We start from the raw sequence: 27,236 nt of genomic DNA on the forward strand, positions 1-27,236 counted from the left end.
CTAGTATTTGGTTGAGGGTTTTTGCATCTATGTTCATCAGTGATAATGGCCTATAATTTTCTTTTTTGTAGTATCTTTGTTTGGTTTTGGTATCAAGGTGATTTGGCTGCAAAGGATAAGTTCAGAAATGTTCCTTTCTCTGCAGTTTTTTGGAATAGTTTAAAATGGTTAAGCATTAACTCTTCTGTAAACTTTGGTAGAATTCATTCATGAAGCCATCTGATCCTAGATTTTGTTTCTTAGGAGTTTTGAAATTACTGGTTTAGTTTGCTTACTGGTAATTGATTTGTTCATATTTTCTCTTTCTTCCTGGTTCAGTGTTGGGAGATTGTACCTTTTAAAAAATGTGTCCATTTCTTTGAGGTTGTTCATTTTATTGGCATATAGTTTAATAGTGGTCTCTCATGAATCTTTATATTTCTGTGATGTCAGTTTTAACTTCTTTTCTGATTTTATGGATTTGATTTTTCTCCTTTTTTTTCTTGATATATCTGGCTAAAGATTTATCAATTTTGCTTATCTTTTCAGAGAGCCAGCTTTTGGTTTCATTATTCTTTTCTATTGATTTTTAGTCACTATTTTAATTTATTTCTTCTCTGATCTTTATGGTTTCTTTTCTCCTGCTAACTCTGGGTTTTGTTTATTCTTCTTTTTTCTAGCTCCTTTAGGTGTAAAATTAGGTTGTTTGAGATTTTTTTTTTCTGATTTAGCTTTTATAAGAGTAAATTTCCCTCTTAGAACAGGTTTTGCTAAATCTCATAAATTTCAAATCATCGTGTTTTCATTTGTCTTTAGGTATGTTTCTATTTCCTGTTTGACTTCTTCAGTACTGCATTGTTTAGTACTCTATTGTTTAGCCTCTATGTGTTTGTGTTTTTTTTGCAGTTTTTCTTTTTTTGTAGTTGAGTTCTAGTGTCAACATTGTGGTCAGAAAAGATGCTTCTTATGACTTCAGTTTTCTTAAATTTACTGAGGAATGTTTTGCGACAAGCATGTGATCTATCCTGGAGAATTTTCCATGTGAACTTGTAAAAAATGTGTATTCTTCTGCACAATATTCAGATGAATATTTTTTGTATATATCAGTTAAGTCCATCATTTCTAATGTGTCATTTAAGGCTTATTGATTTTCTGTCTGGGTGATTGGTTCATTGATGTAAGTAGGATGCTAAATTTCCCCCACTAGTATTGTGTTACTGTTGATCTCTCCCTTTATGTCTGTTAATATTTGCTTTATGTATTTAAATGTTCCTATATTGGGCGCATATGTTGTTACATATGTTTACAATTATATCTTTTTCTTGGATTGATCCCTTGACCATTATGTACTGTCCTTCTTTGTTTCTTGTAACAGTCTTTATTTTAAAGTCTATTTTGTCTGATATAACTTTTGCTACCTCACCTTTATTTTTTTTTTATTTCCACCCCCTCACTTTCAGTCTGTGTGTATCTTTAGATCTGAAGTGAGTCTCTTGTAGGCAGCATCTGTTTGGGTCTTGTTTTTATATCCATTCAGCTGCTCTGTGTCTTTTGATTGGAGCATTCAGTACATTTACATTTAAGGGAGTTATTATATATATGTTTTTATTGCCATTTTGTTAATTATTTTGGAGTTGTTTTGTGGACCTTTATTTTTTCCTTTCTTCTTCTTTTGTTCTCTTATCTTGTGATGTGATGACTGTCTTTAGAGTTATATTTGGGTTCCTTTTTCTTTTTGTGTGTATATCTATTATAGATTTTTGGTTTGTGGTTACCATGAGGTAAATAGGTATATGTGTATTGTTTTAGGTTGCTGATACCACAATGTCAAATGCATTTTAACCACCCTGCATTTGGACTCTGCTCCTCTCATGATACTGTTATTTATATCATATTTTACATCTAAATGGTTTCTGTATTCTTTACCTGCTTATTATGGATATCAGTGGTTTTACTACTTTTGTCTTTTAACCTTCCTGCTAGCTTTGTGCATGGATGGTCCTGGGGTTATTTCCGGACTACTGGAAGGCAGAGCAGGTCTTGGAGTCTAGTTGCAGGATCCAGGCATTCTAGAGCTGGTGTCAGATTACTGCTAGTGGTAGGTGGGTTTCTGACACAGAGCCTGGGGTATCCAGAAGCTTGAATTGGCCTGCTAGTGGGCAGAGCCAGGGCTAAGTTTGTCCCAGGACAGGGTCTGGCCTTTTGGTCAATGATCTGGGTCTGCAGACTGCAGGATTGTGGCTTTCTTGCATCTGGTGCCTGCCCATGGTGGGTGAAGGAAGGTCCTGGGCCCTCTGGTGGTAAGGGTTGTGTCCTGAGGCAGCTACAGACTCATGGGGTCTTCAGGCAGCCTGTCTGCTGATGAGTGGCCCAGTTAGTTACATGGCCTGAGGTGTCTTATAGTTTCTGGGGGCATGGCTGGGTCCCAGGGCTAACTAGAGGGAGGATTCCACAATGACACCTGCCAACACCAATGTCCACATGGTAGAAGGAGCTCCCTAGAATGGTTGCCACTGGTGTCTGTGTCCCCAGGATGAGCTGCAGTTGCCTCCTACCTCTCTGGGAGACTCTCCAAAACTAGCAGTTAGATCTGACCCAGGTCCCTATCAAATTATGACTAATTTTGAGATCCTGGAACATGTGAGATTTTGTGTGCACCTTTACAAGTGAAGTCTGTATTTTCCCTAGTGCTCTGGTACCTTCCAAAATTAAGCCCCACTGACCTTCAAAGCCAAATAAATGCTCTGAGGGTTCATCTTCCTGGTATAGGACCCCTAGAATGGGGAGCCTGACATGGGCTCAGACCTCATACTCTTGTGGGAGAACCTCTGCTGTGGAATAATTCTCCAGTTTGTGGATATCCACCTAGGGGTATGGGACTTGACTATATTGCAAATCCACCTGTCCTACTCATCCTGATGTGGTTCCTTCTTTTGTCTTTAATTGTAGAGGATCTTTTCTGGTAGGTTCTGGTCTTTTTCATCAGTGGTTGTTCTGCTTATCATTGTTATTTTGATGTGCTCATGAGAGGAGGTGAACTCATCCCTGATAGGTTATTATAAGATAATGGGTATAATTCTCTGTGCTATACAATATATCTGTTTTATATATAAATTACTATTTGTATCTGTTAATCCCACATCCCTAATCTGTCCCTCCCCCTCCCCTTTCCCCTTTGCTAACCACAAGTTTGTTTTCTGTATCTGTGTCTGTTTATGTTTTATATATGCATTCATTTGTGTTACTTTTTAGATTCCACATGTAGATTATTTCGTACAGTATTTGTCTTTCTCTGTCTGACTTACTTTACTCAGCAAATATTCCTTAAATCTCTCCCTGTTGCTACAGATGACAATATTGTATTCTTTTTTATGGTTGAGTAATATTCCCTTGGGTATATACCATGTCTTTTTAAACCAGTCATCTGTTGATGTATACTTGAAATCAACCCAGTTGTGGCTAGTTTGTTTTTAATCTACATGCACTATAAACATTGTGACTGATTATCAACAAAATGAAGCTTCTGTTGTGCTGGATTAGGTTTAGTCGCTCAGTCATGTCTGACTCTTGTGACCCTATGGACTATAGGCTCCTCTGTCCATGGGATTCTCCAAGGCAAGAATACTGGAGTGGTTTGTTGTTTCCTTCTCCAGCACATCTTCCCAAACCAGGGATCGAACCTGGGTCTCCTGTATTGCAAGCATCTCTTTACCAACTGAGCCACCAGGGAAGCCCATAGACCAGTTGTGCTGAGCAAGTGCTAATTTTCTTTGGATATTAGGAGCAAAGAAACAGAATGGTATAGACAAAAATGCATCCAGTCCTTTTTTTTAAAGTAGATTTAACTGATAATTCAGTATAATCACAACCATAAAAAGTCTTATGAAGTCAAATCATGGAGGAAGTAATGATAAATTTTTCCATAGTCATAATAGAAAAAAATTTTATTGCCTGTTACATGCCAATCTCTGTACTTATTCATTGAATAAATACATTTTAGTCACCTACTGTGTGCTAGGTACTTAAATAGACTCTGATAAACAAAATGGACATATTACCTACCTTTATTTCATATTCACACTAACTCTACACAAGATATGTTACGGTTACTTAAATTGAAAATCAGAAATGTTAACTAGTCCAGAATTGCAGAGTTAACTGTCCAGAATTACACAGCCAATAAATAATGGAGGGCTTCCCTCATGACTCAGCTGGTAAAGAATCCGCCACCAGTGCAGGAGACCTGGGTTCAATCCCTGGGTTGGGAAGATCTCCTGGCGAAGGGAACAACTACTCACTCCAGTATTCTGGCCTGGAGAGTTCCATGGAATGTATAGTCCATAGGGTCACAAAGAGTCAGAAATGACTGAACAAGTTTCACTTTCTTTCACTAAATTGTAGAGCTAGGATTTGAATTCAGGTCTGTGTGATTCCACAGACCACATTTTTTCCTTAAAGCTACAATAATGTGTTCCAGTATGTGACTGAAGTAAGGGAGTGCAAACACATACACAGATATATAAAGGCATGAAATGCAATAATTTGCATTGCCTAAATGAACCGTGCTGTTTTATCTGGAGTAGATAATCTTGGCTAAATTGTTGCTGCAGTCTCCTCTTTGCCCCCCTACAATTTATTCAAAACATAGCAGCTAGAGTGACCTTAAAATACAAATCCTATTTAGTTACTCTTCCTCTACAGACCCTCCAATGGAGTGCCTCCTCCCATATCCCATCCCTCCTACCTCAGTCTCTAGAAGTAACCATAGTCATTGTTATCAGCTTGGTTTGTATTCTTTCAATTCTGAGTATTCATTTGCAACCTTTTTATTTAAATAGAAACATAGTACACATATTATTCTGCAGATTGCTTGTATTTTCAGTTGAATGCCCTATGTTCCTAACATAAAAATCTATATTCTCTTGATATATATTGTTACAAAGTAGAATGAGGAAAGCTATGTTATTGATTCCAAATTACACAACTCTTTTATCATGTTGCTATATGATGATTGATTTTGCATTCATAAAACAAGCAGCATCTTTTATAACAATTACCTTTTTGTATCTGTAGCATGAAATAACTTACTTTAAAAAATTACTGTTGCCGTGTGTGTGTGTGTGTGTGTGTGTGTGTGTGTGTGTGTGTGTGTGTGTGTGTGTGTGTGTGTGTGTGTGTGTGTGTGTGTGTGTGTGTGTTAGTGACTCAGTCGTGTCCAACTCTTTGCAACCCCGTGGACTGCAACCCACGAGGCTTCTCTGTCCATGAGATTTTCCAGACAAGGATACTGGAGCGGGTTGCCATTTTCTTCTCCAGGGGATCTTCCCAACCCAGGAATCGAACCCGGGTCTCCTGCACTGCAGGCAGATCCTTTACCGACTGAGCTACAAGGGAAGCCCACTGTTGCCATAGGAGTGTAATATTTGTCATGTTGCTAGATTCATCATTAGAGCATAGATTCTTAAATTATGAATAATTGTTAGAATTTCTTCTTTTACCATAGTTAACTTCCAGTTGAATATTTTCAACTGCTCTTGCCTCCGCTCTTTAGTAGACATGTTAAGGCTATGTAAAGTGAAATGAAGAACTGAGGGCCAATCATGGAAGCAGGGGACTTGGCTTTACTCATTCAATGCTATTAAAATTAGTTATTTGATAAGTGAATTGTGCCACTGTGGGTAAAGACTGCAAACTACAGCTTCACATTTGCTTTTGATGGAAAATATGATTTTCAATATATTCTATTTCATTTATATCCTTATTTTAGTTGTTTTGGATTTAATATATTAAAATCTTTTTATTTTTAATTACAGGCTCGAGTTATAGCTGTGCTGGATTGGGAGCTTTCAACCATTGGTCATCCTTTGTCAGACTTGGCTCATCTCTCCATGTTCTACTTTTGGCCAAGGACTGCTTCATTGGTAAATCAAAGCCGTCATTTGCAAGAAAACATAGGTATGAAAACATAATGTTGCCTAAATTTCTATTAAGGTAAAATTGTCTTTATTTATCTCCATAATTAACAAAAGATAATTTTATAATCTTAGATAAACAGCTTTTATTTGTTTCTTGAAATGTTCTTAAATCTTCTTTACCAATTTTTTTTGAAGTGTGCCATTCCACTTCTAGTAATTTGTGACAAAATATAATCATTTCTATATACTATTCTTTTGGAAATAAATATTTGGAGCATGTTTTGCTTTGTAGAAAAAATGGTTTTATATTCAATTTTATATGTAATATGACATTTAAAATTATTCACCCTGACATTTTTATTAAAGTTTATTGTATGTACTGTTTTTATAGGGATACCATCAATGGAAGAACTGATTTCAATATATTGCCGCTGCAGGGGAATTAATTCTGATCTTCCTAACTGGAATTTCTTTCTTGCCCTTTCATATTTCAAAATGGCTGGAATAGCACAGGTAATTAATTTTTTAACGTGCGTTTCACTATTACCTACTGATGTACTCTTGAAAATATTTTTGGTTTTGAGGGGTTTTACATTCTTTTTTTTTTTGGCCCCGTAGTCACTTGGCTTGTGGAATCTTAATTCCCTAACCAGAGATTGAACCCAGGCCCCTGGCAGTGGAAGTACAGAATCTTAACCACTGGACCAGAGAATTCGCTTATATTAATATCTTTAGATCAATTTATTTTCCACAATGACAAATACCAAACATGGATAAAATATAAATTCAGAGTTTACAGAATAGGAATTTGGCAAGGGAAAAAGTTGAGTAACAAATGTGGTATAATTGACCAAAAAGATGGAGGAAGGGAGAGAAAAAGACATAATGACAAAAATAAGAAAAGCATGTGAGAATTGGTTATTTCCTGAATATCAATATAAGAAAGAGCTAAACTCCTAATGTGATATCTGATTCAGATTGTAAAGCCATTTATTAATCAGGGCTGATGGTGAGGAAAGAATTATCATTATATTTCCCAAAGCCTAGCACAGTACCTAGCATACAGAAGCCTCTTAATTATGTTTTTGAGTGAAGATAAGCAAAATTGTCTATTTTCCTAATAATATGATAAATTTTGAGAGAAAATTGAACATAAGTACAGTTTTTTTTTAATTTACAGTTTAAACAAATGCATTCTTCATTATACTACCTCATTAAACTAATTCTTCATTAACCTAACTTTGAATCTTTGTTTATTTAAGAAATTAAGATGCTTCATCACTAACAAGGGGTTAGGATTTATAGGAAGAAGAAGTAAATAAGAGATTTTAGAAACAAAAGGAATGGGAAAAGAAAGATTAAGGAAAATTATGGTTATTTTTCCCTGTCCTCAGAGTCCATGCTGTCCTCCAATACCTGAAATATCTTCTAAGAAGTTGTTGTGTTACATCTCATCCTGTAGTTTAGAATCATATTACTCATATTAGTTAAGCTTGTCGCTTGCATGGATTTCTCATAATAAGGTTTATGGTGTGTTTCTGTATGTCACTTTCCACAAAAAAGATAACAAATAGGCTGTCAATTTAAAATGGATTTTCATTTCAAATGAAAACTTGACATGGTTTATGATTGAAATTAATATGTCATAAACTACTATATGTCATAAACTATATAGTAGTAACTTTAGAGATGATCATAAACATTCCATTCTAACTAGAAATGTGAAATTGGAAATGATGGAAAGACTGTTACAGTGTTAATATTGTACAAAGAATTACATAAAGAAGTAAACTAGTGAAATTCAGTTGATATTGTTTGGGGCAGGGAACCAGAGAATATATTATGTTGGAAGCACAGAACATGGAGAGGTAAGAAAAAAAAGTTGAGCATTCCACTAACACTGTTCAAAGGAGAATAGTTTCACCTAAATTAAAGGTCCAAAAAATGAAATAAAATATTCTTAGAAGTCATTTCACTGTCTTTTTTTTGGTTTTATAATTTTTAATTTTATTTTGAATTCTTTAGATTTTTTTTTCTCAACTATGAAGGTAGAACAGTGATCTTTAGAGATGATATAACTTGCCAATTTGGTATCTTTGGTAACTGCTAAAGTAATTTTGAAGTTTGGTTTGATTTCCAGCTATAATTCTGTTATGATGAGAGTGTGTTAACCAGATGATAAGCATGTCATACTTTCATTTGGACTGGCATAATTTTTCCTGCATGTAAATTAATAGAATTGATAGTCAGATTTATATCTTAGTACTTTGTAAGTTTTGTGATTCACATAGCTGGAAAACTGGAAAGACTGGATAGCTGAAGAATAGTTTCCATTGAATTTTAATCACTTTATGTTAATTTACTTATAGGGAATTTATAATAGATATCTTCTGGGAAATAATGCATCTGAAAATAGCTTTCAATATGCCGATGTTGCACAACCTCTGGCAGAAACTGGATTGCGGCTCTCAAAAAGGTAAGCAAAATATAGATTCTGTGGTTAACTCAAATAAAGTCTTTATTAGGTATGTGAGGGTCATAAGCTTTAGAAAGATAGGGACTGTTTTTATTGCTTACAACACAAGGATTACTGCTGCCAACCATGGTTATTCTTTTTTTTTTTTTTTTGGTAAATCTCTTTTATGCTTGAAAATAAGTTGACTTCACATATAAAGAAATATCAATTTAATATTAAAAGGTTTTTCTCTTTTGCCAAGTTGAATTATAAACTTTTAAGGATATTGATAAAATTCTGAAATGTTCCCTTCTAATGTTTGTTACTTACATATACCTATTTAAAATTATGTATTATATAAGATGATTTATTAAGTTTAAAAATGTTGCTCTCTTCCACCATCAAATTGCATGAAACTGTATTCAGACATTTAAGCATCTTTTAATTCATATGATGTCCATTAGTGGGGCACTTCTGAGGTATCTAATATACTTTTTCAAACCATACCTCCATCTAACAGGTGTGATGCAGGGGGAGGGTAAATTAGGGGATTGAGATTAACATATACACACTACAATATATAAAATAGATAATCAACAAGGACCTGCTGTATAATGGAAGGAACTCTACTCAATATTGCCATAAGCTTTATGGGGAAAAAAATCTGAAAAAGAATAACTGTATGTATATGTATAATTGAATCACTTTGGTATACCTGAAACTAACACATTGTAAACCAACTACTCTCCAATGTAAAATAAAAGTTAGAAAAAAAAAAAAAAACAACAGTGTGATACATAGCACTTACTGAATGCATGAATGATGTTGCCCCTGGAAATTTTGCCCAAGCCACAAGTTTCCATGACATCACCTTAAAAGTGAGTGTTAGTTGCTCTGTTGAGTCTGACTCTTTACGACACCGTGACCTGTAGCCCTCCAGGCTCCTCTGTCCATGGAATTCTCCACACAAGAATACTAGAGTGGGTTGCCATCTCCTTCTCCAGGAGAACTTCCCGACCCAGGGACTGAACCCAGAGCTCCTGCATTATAGGCAGATTCTTTACTGTCTGAGCCACCAGGGAAGCCTGACATCACCTTAGCACCATTGTATTTTACACTTCATCTTATACATGAATATTTGTGATCTCTATAACATAATAAATGACAGTGCTTCTCTTCATAATGATCCTTAAAGATCTTACTTATAATGACATCCTGCAGTTGTATTTGTGAGGCATATACTAGGAGTGTCTAATTCTATTTGTGTCCAATTTCTTTGCCTTCTTGTTTAGAGATTTTGATGGGTGAATCCAATGAAGATTTTAAACTCCCATTGATTGAGGTCATGCCAGGCTATCTTTTCTCCAAAAAGTGCTTTAAGCACTAAAGTTTAATGTTCAAAATAAAGTGATTCTGCATTCCTCCCATAACCATGAAAGATTTAAAAAAAAAAAAGCTCCAAAATACGGAAGCTCTTTCTGAGAGATGTTTTTGGGGAATTGGGGGAAGACTTCACATTCTATTCAGAAATCTGTAATAATGACTTTGGACATCTTTGTAACTTTTTTCTTTCTTTGTAATTTTTTTTTAATAAAGATCTTTCAGCACTGCACTTCCACAGACTGATATTACCCGTCAGTTGTTTGTACAGACTCGGACAGGTCAGGAAGTTCTTATTAGGGTGAAGCAGTTCATGAAACAACATATCCTCCCAGTGGAAAAGGTAAGTATTCTATAAATCAACAGAATGTATTTGTGCTTCAAGACTATTGGTGAATTACTTCTGTTACCTCTTCTTCTAGGAGTGCCCTGGTATCATTTCTTTGCAGTCAACTTACCCAGATGCCCCTTCTCACCTTAGCACTGAACTGCTACAGAGCCTAATCCTGAAAAATGCCAAGCTTCTAAAATATGCCAAAGGAATGCCACATAAATCTGTGGAATTAAAACTAAGTCAAAGGGAATTAGCTGTTTGTAAAGTTAAGATCTTTGAATAGAGTAAAACATTACTTTGAGAGTCTTTTCCCAAGGCAGTCACTTTCAGCCTTTTTTTCTGTATGAGCCCCTTTAAAAATTAAAAGGACTTTATCTTAAACAAAAAGGGCATACCCAGAAAATTTTGTATATCATTTGAAACTGTACATGGATACTACCACTGTTCCCCTCACAAGCTCCTGTTCTAAGGTGTTAAGTTTCAGTAAATCCACTGAGAGTAGACAAGTAATGTGACACACTCATTCATTCAGTTAACAAATAATAATTGGGTACCAAGTAATGGGTTAGGCACCTAGCAAACCATTGAAGGTAAAAGGAAGAACAAGGAGACAGGACTTGGTACTCCCACAGAGTTTATACTTTAGCATGAAAGAAAGGCATAAGAGATGATAAATGCTGTGAAGAAAAGATAAAAACTATTGTGACTATATAAGGCATTCTTGCCTCAAATTAGGTTGTCTTGGACAAATAACTTTATCTCTCAGAGGCCCAATTTCTTTATCTACAGTATGAATAGGTATGACTATATACATAATAAATTCCCATTTAAATCTTCTGTGATTCTGAGAGCTCCAGAGCTAGGTGAGAAAAATTAAATAGAAAACTGAAAAAGACAAATTCTTTCAACAAAAATTTTCAGTGTTGATATGTGTTTATAGAGCAGTTACTATTGTTGATTGAATTATATGAATAATTATAGTATTTTTAGTGAAGATGTGGAGTGAGATGAGCTTGGCTCACAGTGTGGAATATAACTTAATATGAAGAATTGCTTTCCAAAATAGTCACTCCTTATATGTGGTCAGTGGTTAAGGTATTACTTTGCAGACTTTCTGCTCTAGTTAGTATATATACAATTCTGAGGTTTAAAATTCTGAACTTTTGATGACCAGAATGTAAGACGGTACTGTAAATCTTATAGAGGAAAACATAGGCAGAACACTGTCTGACATGAATTGCAGCAATATCATTTTGGATCCACCTCCTAGAGGATGAAAATAAAAACAAAAACAATTGGAACCTAATTAAACTTAAAAGCTTTCGCACAGCAAAGGAAAAAACCATAAAACGAAAAGACAGCTCACAGAATGGAAGAAAATATTTGCAAATGATGCAACCAACAAGGGATTAACCTCCAAAATATACAAACAGTTCGTGCAGCTCAATATCAAAGAAACAAACAATCAAACGCAAATCAAAAAAAAGCCAGATCTAAGTAGACATTTCTCCAAAGAAAACATGACTGAAAAGCATATAAAAATATGTTTAATATCACTACTTTTATTAGAGAAATGCAAATCAAAACTACAGTGAAGTATCACCTCACACCAGTAAGAATAGCAGTCAGAATCTACAAACAGTAAATTGTGAAGAGGGTATGGAGAAAGCAGGAACTTCCTACACTGTTGGTGAGAATGTAAATTGGTGCAGCCACTATGAAGAACAGTATGGAGGTTCCGTGAAGAACTAACAGTGGAGCCACCCTATGATGTAGCAGTCCCACTCCTGGGCATATATTCAGAGAAACTCTAATTCTGAAAGATAGATACTCCCCAATGTTCATAGCAACACTATTTACAATAGCTAAGACATGGAAGCAACCTAAATGTCCATCAACAGATGAATGGATAAAGAAGATGTGGTACATATATACAATGGAATATTACTAAGTCATGAAAAAATGAAATAATGCCATTTGCAACAACCTGAATGGACCCAGAGATTATCATACTAAGTGAAATAAGTCAGACAGAGAAAGACAAATGTCATATGATATCACTAATATGTTGAATCTGAAAATAGGATGCAAATGAACTTATGAACTTATTTATAAAACAGAAACAGATTCACAGACTTAGAAAACAAACAAGTTTAACTAAGGGGAAAGGTGAAGGAGAGAGATAAATTAGGAGTTTGGGATTAACACATATATATTACTATCTATAAAACATATCATCAACAAGGACCTACTGTATAACACAGGGAACTCTACTCAATGCTCTTTAATAACCAATATGGGACTGAAGAAGAATATATATATGTATAACTGAATCATTTTGCTGTAAGCCTGAAACTAACACAACATTGTAAATCAACTATACTCCCTGTAAAATTAAAATTTTTAAAAATAAAATTCTGAACTTTGAGGTATTAAAAGAAAATACAACACTTTGAGTTGAAGATGGCAGACTGAAATCTTGGATGAATAAAATCCCCTTGAATTAACAATAATTTTTTTAACTGTATTTTTAAAAGCACAAAAATAGGAGAAGTACACATTAAAGGACTAAAGGTTTTGAAAAAAGAATGGAAATTGGATTTGAAAAGCAGAATGGATCATACCAAAGAGTAAACCTTAACAGCCACATTTCAAGAGAATTTCAAAGTGAGAGAGGTCTTTAATGCAGATGGTAACCAATTTTTTCTTTTTACAATGGACCCCCTATGATTGCCTGTTATGAAGAGCAAGAATGAGAAGAGGCAGAGACATCAAGATATTTGATTGAAGAACAAACCTGTAATATGTGGGCTGCTTGGCCTGGTTTCTAACACTCCTGGGTAGCAACAGTGATTGCTCCATACAAAAGGCTGCCAGAGTACTCTAAGAAAGCAGATGATCTGTTTCCAAAAAACCAGGGCTTCAAATGATGGTTAGTGCTCCAGAGAAGAGTTCTCCACTTTTTTTTCCCCAGTGTGGGATTTGGTGTAGACCCCAACTTGCCTATCAGCCTACCTGATTTATTCAAAGGAGAGTCAACTGGCAGAGGAAACCAAGTAGCCTTGTTCTTTCATTCCTAAATGTAAATGAGCAATCAAGGGATGCACAGAAGAGGTGTTACTAGTTGGATCATAATACATCTGCTGAACCTCATCTCATGCAGCTACTAAAATATTTACAAAGAATTTTCAATAAAATGCTTTGTGATAAATTTAGAAAAAGCAATCTGTAGTTTTAAAGGAAAGATTGTCAACATTTTGTGTGGCAAGGAAGGCCATAACCATTTTCTGTTTGCAGATTTTTCAAATTTAGAATATATCTAATGAGAGTTTTCCTTCCTTTAAAAACTTGTACTAACCTCTGTAAATGTTTTATCCTGTAGAATGATTCTGAACAGTACTCATCCCTATCTGTGAACACATGCATTTGAAATGATGCTTGGAGAAAAGTAATTAGCTTTTTCAATATAGAAGGAGAGAAAGCCTATAAAATTCTGTCCACTATGATTATAACTATATTTATAAAAACTAGAACAGTCATATCTAGAAAATAAGATTGTTATCATATAATACACTAACATCTTAATATTACATATCTTTAGTAGTAAGACTCCTGATGATTTTCTCTTAATACTTTATATATATTCCCAACTTATAACAGGAAAAAAATAAGGTTCAATTTATGCCCTTCTAATGACCTTTTAAAATTGTCTGGATATCATAAAGTAAGAATATAAGAACCGATTATCCATTAACATGTTAAAAGGTGATTCTTCCTGGAGGGGAGGGAGAGGGAATTGGTGGTAATCAAAAGGTATAAACTTCCAGTTATAAGATAGATAACTAGGAATGTAATACACAGCATGATAAATACAACTTACAGTTGTGTGTGAAAGAAAAAATGTTTTCTATTTCTTTAATTTTATATCTATATGAGATGTGTATATTCACTAAACATTGTGATAATCATTTCATGATGTATGTTAGTCAAGTTATTATGCTGTATACCTTAAATATATAAAGTGCTATAAGTCAATTATATCTCAATAAAACTGGAAGAAAAAAGGAAATGAAATAAAGGCAATTCTTCTTATTTAAAATGAATAAGGAGTCTTAAAATAGCATGTAAAACAGAAACTAGCAATATGACATACTTGAGAACACACTTTTAATATAATGGTAACATTAGTCATATTTTTTACTGAATCTAATAATATATTAGGGAAGAATTCTTGCTTCTTTTTTTCTAACAGACTTAAGTTTAAAGTGAAAAATGTATTATATTGCAAAATTACTTATAGGTTCAGATTTAAGACTATGAACTAACATACTCCAAAACAGTGTCTCTGTCAGTGAATGAGAAAGTTAAATATTAAAGGTGATATCTGGGGAGAATTGATCAGGCACCAAGCATATTTTCTGTTTTCCTTTTCCATCAATAAACTATTTTTTCATACTTTAAGAATTAAAGAAAGATTCTTTAAAGAAAGATAAATTGTATTATTTTAATTCTGACTTCTACCATACCACATGTTGTGTTGTTCAGTCGCTAAATCTTGTCCGACTCTTTGCAACATATAGATTTTGCAAAATTCCAAGTCAATAGACTTTTTTTTTAATCAATAGACTTTAAACAGAAGTATTAAATAATACTTCCCTCAGAGCTCAGTTGGTAAAGAATCCGTCTGCAATGCAGGAGACCCCGGTTCAATTCCTGGGTCGGGAAGATCCCCTGGAGAAGGGATAGGCTACCCACTCCAGTATTCTTGGGCTTCCCTTGTGGCTCAGCTGGTAAAGAATCTGCCTGCAATGAGGGAGACCTGGGTTAGATCCCTGGGTTGGGAAGATCTGGAGAAGGGGAAGGCTACCCACTCCAGTATTCTGGCCTGGAGAATTCCATGGAATATACAGTCCATGGGGTCGCAAAGAGTCAGACACGACTGAGCGACTTCCACTTTCACTTTTCACTATTAAATAATACAAATTTTTAAATAATTATATAAATGGCATAAAGAAAACTGAGCACCAAAGAGTTGATGCTTTTGAACTATGGTGTTGGAGAAGACAAGTAAGAGTCCCTTGGACTGCAAGGAGATCCAACCAGTCCATCCTAAAGGAAATCAGTCCTGAATGTTTATTGGAAGGACTGATGCTGAAGCCGAAGCTCCAGTACTTTGGCCACCTGTTGCGAAGAACTGACTCATCAGAAAAGACCCTGATGGAGGGCTTCCCTGGTGTCTCAACTGGTAAAGAATCTGCCTGCAATGCAGGAGACCTGCGTTCGATCCCTGAGTTGGGAAGATCCCCTGCAGAAGTGAACGGCTACCTACTCCAGGATTCTGGCCTGAAGAATTCCATGGACCTCAGTCCATGGTGTCAGAAAGAGTGGACATGACGAGCAACTTTAACTTTCACTTGATGCTGGGAAAGACTGAAGGCAGGAGAAGAAGGGGACAACAGAGGATGAGATGGTTGGATGGTAACCCGGACTTTATGGACTTGAGATTGAGCAAACTCTAGGAGTTGTTGATGGACAGGGAAGCCTGATGTCTTGCAGTCCATGGGGTCACAAAGAGTCAGACATGACTGAGTGGCTGAACTGAACTGACAAATGGCATAGTGTAATTTCTCACAACTATAGAGTCAAACAGAGGTAGTCACAGATGGGAATTTGTACATGTATTACATAACACATTTCTTATCAAACACAATTGCATTACTATTTCCATGGCAACATGAGGAATGGAAATGTTAATAATTAACAACCATAAACAGGAAGTCTTCCAATTTAACTTATTTCCCAACAGAAATGACAAGTACTGTTCATTGTGGTGCCTGTGAAAGAGCCATCCTTTGTCTTCTTGAAGTTTTAGACTAGCCATGCTTCAATAAAAGGAACATTTTAGCATATTTACTTATATGACTGTAATTTGGTGGAACAATTTTAGAAAACAATTTTGTAATACAGAGTTTTGACCAATGTTCATAGCCTTACTTCAATAATTCTATTAGCCTATATGTAGAAAATAAGTTCAGAGTTGTTTTAAGAGCAAAATATTGGGAAATGTCCTTATAGTGCAATATTTTAGTTCACAGATTAGAGATTACTGTTATTGTTTTTATGTAGCTAGTTGTTAAATTTCAACTTACCCTTTTATTTATCACTTTATTTATTTACTATTCCTTCTTACAACGTAGATGTTCCTTCTTGGATCAAAATCCTTTAATGAGAATCCGCTAGTAAATGCTTATTTTTCTTTCTTTTTTTCTGTTTTTTTTTTCAGATCTGAAAAGGGAAGTAATGATTCTCTCTGTACCCATCATATCTTTTAACCACTCATATTTTCCTTCCATTGAATTTCTGTGCTTCATTCAAGAAAGGAGTAATTTCTTCAGATCCTTCTTTCAATTTATTATTATTTGAATGTAACTAGTCCATCTTTCAACCTTGCTTAGAGGGGTATATCTCATTATTTGGGTTGTGTCAGAATTGCCTAGAGAGATAGTTAAGATTACAAAAATAGGAATACATAAGTAGACTCATCGAGGAAGGATACAGCCTGGACCCTTGTGTTTTATCAGGGGGTTCTGATGCCCACCAAAATTTGAGAATCACTGCCATTGGGTTTTTAAATTTAATTACTATGGTTTTTCTTTGCCTCAAGTTGTATTCAGTCTTTTTCAGGTTTGTCTGCCCAAGTTTGATAGTCCTTTGTCGAACTCTTAATTCCTTCTTTTATTCTTGGAATCTATTGGACACCCATACTTTTTATTCTGTATTTAATCATTATTCTATATGTGGCCTTTGGGGGTATGATTCTATTTTGTTGAAATTTTGTTTTTGCTAATTCTTGCTAATGGTGGTTTGTTACCTTGAGTGTTTAGTTTTTTTCATTCTGGACTCATGTTCTTTGGAATGGACTTTTATCTGCAGGGATTAGTCAAGACTTTTTAAAAAAAAGAACTTTTCCTCCAGAGTGAATTTGCTTTTACTTCTGCAGTACTTTCAGGCACTATCACCAGGAACACTGTAAACTTAATTTTTGACTTGAATCTTTAGGGCCACATAGGTCTGTGAATTCAGATCTCAAACTTGATTGAAGACAGGCTTCAGGTTAGAAATGTTTCTTTTTTCTATTCCATCCTGTGAATGGCCTTTATTCAGCTTTTTGTTTTTATTTTCTACTTTTTTCCACTTAGGTTTTGCAGATCAGGCATCCTGGCTTTGATGCAGGGAAATGGTGGTCTCTGATCCCTCCTCTTGCCCTGTTTCTGACATTTGGTTTTGCCTGCCTATGTGGCCCATTGGAAACTAGGATCTAGGCTAATATGGATCAGCCTACACCCTCCAGACAACTTGGTTCCAGTGCTCACTCACACCTAAAGTCGGGCATTTTATTCCTGGCCTCTGAGAAGTTTCCTTATTTTTCTTTCAGTACAGCTATGTATTATTACTTGTATTTTTTAACTTATTTTTAATATTTTACCCAGTATTTTTAGTTGTATTACCCTGGGAGAGGATTCTATGACCATCTAGTATGCCATCTTACTGAAAATGGAACACTCGAATCTTGGTGTAGGATTTTCAAAGTTAATTCTCTAATAGCAAGGCAGCATAATTTTGTGAGGAATAAACTATTGTATTATTTATTATAACTATATATTATATATGATTATATATTACACATATAATTATATGTATTAGCCTGGGCCCTAGTTTCCAATGGGCCACATAGTCAGGAGTCAGGAAGCAAAACCAAATGTCACAAATAGGGCAAGAGGAGGGATCAGAGATCACCAGTTCCCTCTACCAAAGCTAGGATGCCTGATATGCAAAAAAAAAACTATAAAATTTTTTATAATTCTGTGTCTGATTTTAGAAAGAAATTTTCCTGATTCAATAGCAGTTGAAAGAGCTTTCCACTTAAATATGTTTATTTACTTTGGATATTAGCAGCTTATGGCATTACTTTTCTTAACTCTAACTAATGAACTTCTTTTTCCTTTTATACTTTTAGGAGGTAATTGAGTTCTGTGTTCAAAATGAAAATTCAGCGGACAAGTGGAAAAAACCTTTAGTAATTGATAAACTCAAGGTAAGAAAAATAAGAGAACCTTAAAATTGGAGAATTTATATGCAGGTTTTTTTTGAGAACTTAGTTTGTTTCTCTTCTCTTGTTATATATGTAGAGGATAATTATATCAGTTATAACTTTTGTTATATATGTAGAGGATAGTTATTCAAGTATACTTTTTAAAAAATTTAAAAATAGAATCTGTAATATACAAATTAGTTTACATAGTGTGTTGTGTGTGATATGTAATGAAGACAGCCTCTTATAGCTATTCAAATTAAAAATACAATCAGCACTCTCACTTGAGACTGAAGTTGAGGCAGAGCATTTGTCCCACATAGGCTTAATCCAAATTTCATGTTTTCAAATGTTAACACATGTTAGAAATTGAAGTGCACAAAATAGTGTATTTGGCATAATTATACTCAAATGGAAGAGATTTTATAATAGCCATGATTCAATAAGAAGCACTCAAGTAAGTAAATTTAGTTTTTTAGCCAAATATGAGGAAGCTTTGTGGAAAAGTCATTTATTTAACCATTGAGAAAATGTTGATTTATAATGAATTAATGACTCTGCACATTGTAGGATACAAGGAAATAATTTCATAAGTTTGAAAGGCATAAATACCAATATCTTTTAAAAGTAAACTGTTTTAGGTTGTGATAAATTATGGTCACTCTGGCATATTCATCATCTTTTGACAGGAAATGGCCAAAGCAGAAGGCCTCTGGAACTTGTTTTTGCCAGCTGTAAGCGGTCTCACCCAGGTGGACTATGCCTTGATTGCTGAAGAAACTGGAAAATGCTTTTTTGCTCCAGATATCTTTAACTGTCAAGCACCAGGTTATGACATTATTTTATTTTATTTTATTTTATTTACGACAGTATTTTAAAACATAACTTTTTTCAGATATTTTAAGCAGTGTTTAAAATTTCTCTATTTTTTTACAAGGAAATTTTTCTACACAAAGTTATTAATTTATACATTTGTAATTTTACATTTTAGTTACTTTCATTTAAATTTTAAAAAAATGGATCTAATGTTCTCATTGTATTATTACTTTATTAAACATCATTACATTGAGTATTATTGAATAGAAGTTACCATCAAAGGGATTGGCATTATAAGGTTTCCAGTTTTCTGACTCAGTATTAAATATATCTATGGTTAGTTAGAATGAATAGAGTTTTTAAATCTTTTGGTTAGCCTCACTCTCTCTCCATTTACTTGCCCATTCTTTATCAGTTGCCTACTATATGCTAAGTACCATTTTAGGAACTCGGGATAAATCATGAAATAAAATACACAAAGTTTTTTGCCCTCACGGAGCTGACATTCTAATAGAAACAAACAAAAATAAACACCAGATAGATTAAATAAGCAATTTTACAGTAAGTTTGAGGATGAAAGGTTCTTTGGAAGAAAAAAAACCCAGCAAGGTAGGGAAGTGCTGGAATGCTGAGAGATGGGGAATATGTATTACAATTTATTATTAAGATGAAAGGCACAAGATAGGCCTTATTGAAAAACTGACATTCGGTAAAGACTTAAAGAGGGTGAGACAGTCAGCCATGCTGAGATCTCGGGGAAGAGTTTTCATAGCATAGAGAACATAAAATACAAAGGCCTTAAAGCATGAATGTGATTGGTGTATTTTAGGAATAACCAAGGAGGTTATTGTGGCAGGGAAAGAGAAGTAGAAGATATCAGAGGGAAAGGGTCTTATGTGTTGGGACTTAACAGGCTGATGACAGCTTGTAGTTTAATGAAATGGACATTTGAGCAGAGGAATGACAAGATGTCTCTTCAGTTTTTAAAGGATCCCTTTGGCTACCATGTTGAGAATTAACAAAAGGAGAAGGACATAAGCAGGGAGTCTTGTTGTGATGGTCCTGAGCGATGATAGGTATTTGTTCAGGGAAGTAGCAGTGGAAAGAGTGAGCAGTGAAAGATTCTAACTGTATTTGAAGGCAGAGCCAAGAGGATTTCCTGGTTGGTTTTGGGGTATTAATGGAAGAATCAAGGATACTTTCAAGGACTTTAGCATGAAAAATTGGAAGGATGAAGGCAGGAGGGCAGGAGGCCTTTCTTTAAAAAGGCAATATGGGAAGAATAAACTAGATATGTACTCTTTAGAAGGTGTTTTCAAACCCAGTTTGCCAAAGAAACCCCCAAAGAAGCTTATAAAGAATCCAGATTCATGGACTTCATTCCTGGAGATTCTGTTTCCAGTTGATCTGGGGTAGACCCTAAGAATGTCTTTGTCTTTCCCCCTCCCCAGGTTACTATGGTTAGTTTTGATGCTTCCAATCAAGCCCTGGCATTTGATTTGTAGTACAAGAAAGACTGTATAATATCCCATAGTGTCCTGTACAAGTTAGGCCTCAGTTTGCCTTTTGTACTTATTCTATGACCCTGGTACAAAAGCTCTCACAAAAAGAGTTAATGAAGCAGGAAAGTACAAAAACAGGTATATTGGATGTCAGAGAAAATACACCCTAGTTGCCTCTCAAAGTATTTCCACACTAGACTTTGCTCTCATTTCTTGGGAATTATTAACATGGTCCATAAACCTCTGCTAATGGCTGAACTTGTCCCAGATATGGTTTTCTCTCTTCAAAACACTGATTTATCGATTTACTACATTTTATTCCAACAGTTAAGACAATTATAAAAGTAAATAAATCTATTCACAACAGAATTTCTAAAGATTTTTTCTCTTTATGTATGGCTATTGCATTATGCTACATAGGTAGCTTAATTTTGTGGAAATAAAACTGGTAGTCTTTTGTTTAAAACTTCTTTTATTGCCACTCATTGTGAAAACTATGTTTTATAGTGTGACCTAGTATGTAGCATATGTAGTTGTATTAGTGTGTCCATGGATAGATGGATTTATGGCAATGAGGAGGGGAGAGACATATATTATTGAAAAAAGGCCTCAAGAAACAAATAGTTTCCTTTACTACATGAATTCATATATTTTTCATTGATTCTATTCTAATGTATTCTATTTTGATCTATTTTCATTTCTTGGAAAATGCTAGCCATATTCCATTGAATTAGTTTATGAAACACGCTAATGGGTCATAAATGGTATGGACCTAACAGAAGCAGAAGATATTAAGAAGAGGTGGCAAGAATACACAGAAGAACTATACAAAAAATATATTCACGAAGTAAGCCAGAAAGATAAAGACCATTACAGTATACTAACACATATATATGGAATTTAGAAAGATGGTAATGATAACCGTATATGCAAAACAGAAAAAGAGACACAGATGTACAGAACAGACTTTTGGACTCTGTGGGAGAAGGCGAGGGTGGGATGTTTTGAGAGAACAGCATCAAAACATGTATATTATCTAGGGTGAAACAGATCACCAGCCCAGGTTGGATGCATGAGACAATTGCTTGGGCCTGGTGCACTGGGAAGACCCAGAGGGATCGGGTAGAGAGGGAGGTGGGGGGGGATCGGGATGGGGAATACATGTAAATCCATGGCTGATTCATGTCAATGTATGGCAAAAACCACTACAATATTGTAAAGTAATTAGCCTCCAATTAATAAAAATAAATGGAAAATATATATATATATATATATATTCACGACCCAGATAGCCACAATGGTGTGTACACTCACCTAGAGCCAGACATTCTGGAATGCAAAGTCAAGTGGGCCTTAGGAAGCATCACTACGAACAAAGCTAGTGGAGGTGATGGAATTCCATTTGAGCTATTTCAAATCCTAAAAGATGATGCTGTGAAAGTGCCAGCAAATTTGCCAATATGCCAGCAAATTTGGAAAACTCAGCAGTGGCCACAGGACTGGAAAAGGTCAGTTTTCATTCCAATCCTAAAGAAAGGCAATCTCAAAGATTGTTCAAACTACTGCACAATTGTACTCATCTCACATGCTAGCAAAGTGATGCTCAAAATTCTCCAAGCCAGGCTTCAACAGTACATGACCCATGAACTTCCAGATGTTCAAGCTGGATTTAGAAAAAACAGAGTAAGCAGAGATAAAATTGCCAACATCCATTTGGATCATTGAAAAAGCGGGAGATTTCCAGAAAAACATCCATTTCTGCTTTATTGACTATGCCAAAGCCTTTGACTGTGTGGATCACAACAAACCGTGGAAGATTGTTCAAGAGATGGGAATACCAGACCACCTGACCTGCCTCCTGAGAAATCTGTACACAGGTCAAGAAACAACAGTTAGAACTGGACGTGGAACAACAGACTGGTTCCAAATCGGGAAAGGAGTATATTGTCTATATATTGTCACCCTGCTTATTTAACCTATATGCATAGTACATCATGCGAAATGCTGGGCTGGAGGAATTACAAGCTGGAATCAAGATTGCCAGGAGAAATATCAATAACCTCAGATATGCAGATGATACCAACCTTATGGCAGAAAGCGAAGACCTAAAGAGCCTTGATGAAAGTGAAAGAGGAGAGTGAAAAAAGTTGGCTTAAAGCTCATTCAGAAAACTAAGATCATGTCATCCAGTCCCATCACTTCATGGCAAATAGATGGGGAAACAATGGAAGCAGTGACAGACTTTATTTTTGGGGGCTCCAGAATCACTGCAAATGGTGACTGCAGCCATGAAATTAAAAGACACTTGCTCCTTGAGAGAAAAGCTGTGACCAACCTAGACAGCATATTAAAAAGCAGAGATGTTACTTTACCAATAAAAGTCCATCTAGTCCAAAAGTTATGGTTTTTCCAGTAGTCATGTATGGATGTGAGAGTTGGACTGTGAAGAAAGCTGAGCGCTGAAGAATTGATGCTTTTTAACTGTGGTATTGTAGAAGACAAGTGAGAGTCCCTTGAACTGCAAGGAGATTGAACCAGTCAATCCTCAAGGAAATCAATCCTGAATATTCATTGGAAAGACAGATGCTGAAGCTGAAACTCTGGTACTTTGGCCACCTAATGTGAAGAACTGACTCATTTGAAAAGAACCCTGATGCTGGGTAAGATTGAAGGCAGTAAGAGAAGGGGACAACAGAGAATGAGATGGTTGGATGGCATCATCAACTGGATGGACATGAGTTTGAGCAAGCTTCGGGAGTTGGTGATTGACAGGGAAGCCTGGCGTGCTGCAGTCAGTGGGGTTGCAAAGTGTCGAACGCCCCAAGTGACTGAACTGAACTGAATGGGTCATAATATGAAAAATAATGCTATGGAAGAGACATCCATTGCTCTGCCACTCTTTCTCCATTTGACCTATTAACTTTTCACAAGATGTTTATGGACTTCTTTTTAGTACAAGATTTTATGAGTCTTATCTAAATGATATCACCAGACTGCTTAAATTTTAAATTTGGCAAGGTAAATACATATTCTATGACCAAAGTATGATAAGCAACTATCCTCAGCAAAAAGACGTGTTAAACCATAGGTAGAAAATTAGGCATTTTTCTTTGTAGTGGAAATATTTTCATGAAGGCCTTGGGCCATTGTGTTTTAGAGCATTGTGTTTTCTTTATCCAAAGCAGATGAAAAACAGAATGTAAATAATGTCAGTTACATACTTCAGAGGTTGCTTAAGTATATATGAGATGAATTTCTACTCAGGATACATTTAGGATACCCAAACTATTTCCCAAATAGTTATAAAAGATTATGGGATACATATGTAGACTTCCAATTTGTCTTTTGTTTTTCTGCTTATGTAGTAAGTCATACAGTACTGGATATTGGAATGTTGAAAATAGTCATTTTAGTACTAAAGCCATTAGAAAATTTGAAGGCCTTCAGGCTAATTGGGGGGAATTTTTTCTTTTTGTATGAGTAATTTATCTAGGCTTTTTTTTTTCTTTTTACCTACCTATAAATGATAGGTTTGATTTGTCAGTTCTCAAAATAAACTAATTTTTGGAAAGTTTTTATTCAATATTTACATCATTTGAACTGTAACAAAAAACACTTGAGTTTAAAACAAGTGAAAGATGAATGGATAAGGAAGCTGTGGTACATATACACCATGGAATATTACTCAGCCGTTAAAAAGAATTCATTTGAACCAGTCCTAATGAGATGGATGAAACTGGAGCCCCTTATACAGAGTGAAGTAAGCCAGAAAGATAAAGAACATTACAGCATACTAACACATATATATGGAATTTAGAAAGATGGTAACGATAACCCTATATGCAAAACAGAAAAAGAGACACAGAAATACAGAACAGACTATTGAACTCTGTGGGAGAAGGTGAGGGTGGGATATTTCAAAAGAACAGCATGTATACTATCTATGGTGAAACAGATCCCCAGCCCAGGTGGGATGCATGAGACAAGTGCTCGGGCCTGGTGCACTGGGAAGACCCAGAGGAATCGGGTGGAGAGGGAGGTGGGAGGGGGGATCGGGATGGGGAATACGTGTAAATCTATGGCTGATTCATATCAATGTATGACAAAACCCACTGAAATGTTGTGAAGTAATTAGCCTCCAACTAATAAAAAATTTAAAAAAAAATAAATAAAAAAAAATAAATACAACCCCCCCAAAAAAATAAATAAATAAAACAAGTGAAAACAATGAATTTCATTCATTATAATTCAAGACTTATTTTCTCCTTCAGTCGAAAAGAATTTTAAGCTTGTGTTATTCTACTAGGAATTGTGTGCATTTCAATATAATTAGGGCCCTGTTAGGAGTGCCTGAACAGAGTACAAACATGTTTTGAGAGACTTAGCTTAGACTATAGGCATTTCAATAACTGTCCTTAACATCATTTTAAGAGATGATATTGAAAAATTCTTCCTCAAAATCTGATAAGTAAGCAGTGTTCAAGGGAAAGGTTTTAGAGGATATTTTTAGAAAGCTGATGGAAATGAAAAGCAGAGAAAGGCATCTAGCGCGTTTCGCTCCACAGCAGACGTGAGGCGTCCTTTTTCACCTGAGGGTGACACTGCAGTGTATCATGTACTGTGCAACGCCCCCTGAGGCTAAAGAGAGTCTGTTACGTCATCTACTGTCACTTTCTATCCAGGGCAGAGTTCCATGGTTAGCATCCTTGAGATACTACCTAGTAATTTTCTATATGGTATGGAGTCACAAAAGGCTTCCCCAATGGCTCAGTGGTAGGAAAATCTGCCTGCAATAAAAGAATCTGCCTGCAGCGCAGGAGATGCAGGAGCTGTGAGCTCTATCCCTGGGTCGGGAAGACCCCCTGGCAAAGGAAGTAGGAAGCCGTTCCTTGCCTGGGAAATCCCAGGGACAGAGGAGCCTGGCAGACTGCAGTCTATACGGTCACAGAGGGTTGGACATGACTGAGTGGCTGAGCACATTCAAAGAATAGAGTCACAAAAGCAAGGGCAGTGTTAGTGGTAAAGAGACAATAATTACTATGCGTGGTCAAAGGAAGGAGATATTTCTGATTAGGTGGTTGAGGAGTCTTCTCAATGGAGTTGGCGAAGAAACACAAATTTTCTTAGGAGTGACAGGTAGAATTTCACCTGAAAGAAGTCCTGGCCCAAGTAAGCATGTGGAAGTTAGAAAGCATAGGGTGTGTTTGAGGGACAGGAGTCTCAGGGCTGTAATCTCAGTAGAATGTTGTTGTTTAGTCACTAAGTCATATCCAATGCTTTTACAACCCCATGGACTGCAACCCACCAGGCTCCTCTGTCCATGGGATTTTCCAGGCAAGAATATTGGAGTGGGTTGCCATTCCCTACTTCAGGGGGTCTTCCTGAAGGAAGAATCACACCTGCATCTCTTGCTTGGCAGGCACATTCTTTACCACTGAGCCACCAGGAAACCCCCTCAGTATATGAGTAATGTTAATTTTTCTCCAGGAGCACTGCAGTATCATTCCTAGCAGAGTATATTTGCAAGATAGCAGGCAAAAGTTAGCCAGTAAATTATTTTCCTCAGTCCTGACTGAGTCAAAACGCACTAGAACCATGCTTCATTGGGATGAAGTAGACAAGTGTCTGTGATTCAGATCAACCTGAATAATAGGCACCAAATGCCACGTAGTTATAACTACTTATGGCATACCTTCATTGTAAGTTATATTTACTATTATGTTTAGTCTATGGCCATGCCACCCTAAACATACCTGATCTCATCTATTATGTTTCAAAACATTTTTGTTAGTAAATATTTTCTCTAAAAAGATTCATGTCTTTTATCTATATAATGTTTGGATTTCATATTAGTACATTTTTTTTTATATTAGTACATTTTTAAATGCAAAATAAATGCTTTTCTTTATTACATGTAGACACGGGGAACATGGAGGTACTCCACCTGTATGGAAGTGAGAAACAGAAGCAGGAGTGGCTAGAGCCTCTTCTTCAAGGGAGTATTGCCTCCTGCTTCTGCATGACAGGTAAGAGCAAATCAGTCACGTTCTCCCATTGCACACTCTTGCCAGGTTATTATGGAGGAACTAAAGAAATGGGGAATGTGGCTCTGTGTTGAGGCAAATTTTCCTGTGACCAGAAATATGAATGTGTTTGTTGTGAGCCCAGTTTTAATATTTTAGCATTTTAAAATGTGCAGAATAAAATCATTCCACTTTGGGAGGATACCAGATGTTTTCTGGCAGCCTGCTTTAGCAGCAGAGTAAACCTAGTTTCATAATCTTTTGACTTGCATTTAAAATTGCCTTCTAAGGACATTTAAGATCTTTTTTACTTTCGTGTATGAAATATTCATCTTTGTGATAATTTTATACTGACACTTAAAAAGTATTCCACTCTGCCATAAATCAAAAAAAATAGAACTTTTAACCCATGTTGGTCATATAGCTCAAATTATAAATGATAACCATGTGGGCTGATGAAAGTAGGAGCATGTTAATAAAAGTGGGTCTTGGTATATTTGTACATAGGAAACAGTTATTAAGAACTCTTACTCAAAGAACAAAGTCATTGCTTTATAATTGAGTTAGAATTAAACTGTTTCATCTAGCCGTAAATTTGTCAGAATTTATTATCCTTCTATAACACTGCATGTATTTATAACAGTAAAACTGGGACCTCCCTGGTGGTACAGTGGATAAGAATCTACCTGCCAATGCAGGGGACATGGTGTGATCCCTGATCTGGGAAGATTCCCCATGCT

The 27,236-nt window shown here is 35.6% G+C and overlaps 1 protein-coding gene across 1 annotated transcript in view; it reads left to right on the forward strand.

The window, feature by feature from the left end:
• The window catches only part of ACAD11 (acyl-CoA dehydrogenase family member 11), a 99,308-nt gene that overhangs the window by 38,175 nt on the left and 33,897 nt on the right, over positions 1-27,236 (forward strand). Inside the window, exons 6-12 of the mRNA XM_043474398.1 lie at positions 5,793-5,934; positions 6,286-6,407; positions 8,264-8,370; positions 9,946-10,072; positions 18,081-18,158; positions 18,845-18,983; positions 26,392-26,499. Of these exons, the coding sequence (XP_043330333.1) occupies positions 5,793-5,934; positions 6,286-6,407; positions 8,264-8,370; positions 9,946-10,072; positions 18,081-18,158; positions 18,845-18,983; positions 26,392-26,499 (823 nt within the window). The remainder of the gene's footprint in view (positions 1-5,792; positions 5,935-6,285; positions 6,408-8,263; positions 8,371-9,945; positions 10,073-18,080; positions 18,159-18,844; positions 18,984-26,391; positions 26,500-27,236) is intronic.

The sequence above is a fragment of the Cervus canadensis genome, chromosome 7 (assembly GCF_019320065.1).
Source record: "Cervus canadensis isolate Bull #8, Minnesota chromosome 7, ASM1932006v1, whole genome shotgun sequence".
Lineage (NCBI taxonomy): Eukaryota > Metazoa > Chordata > Mammalia > Artiodactyla > Cervidae > Cervus > Cervus canadensis.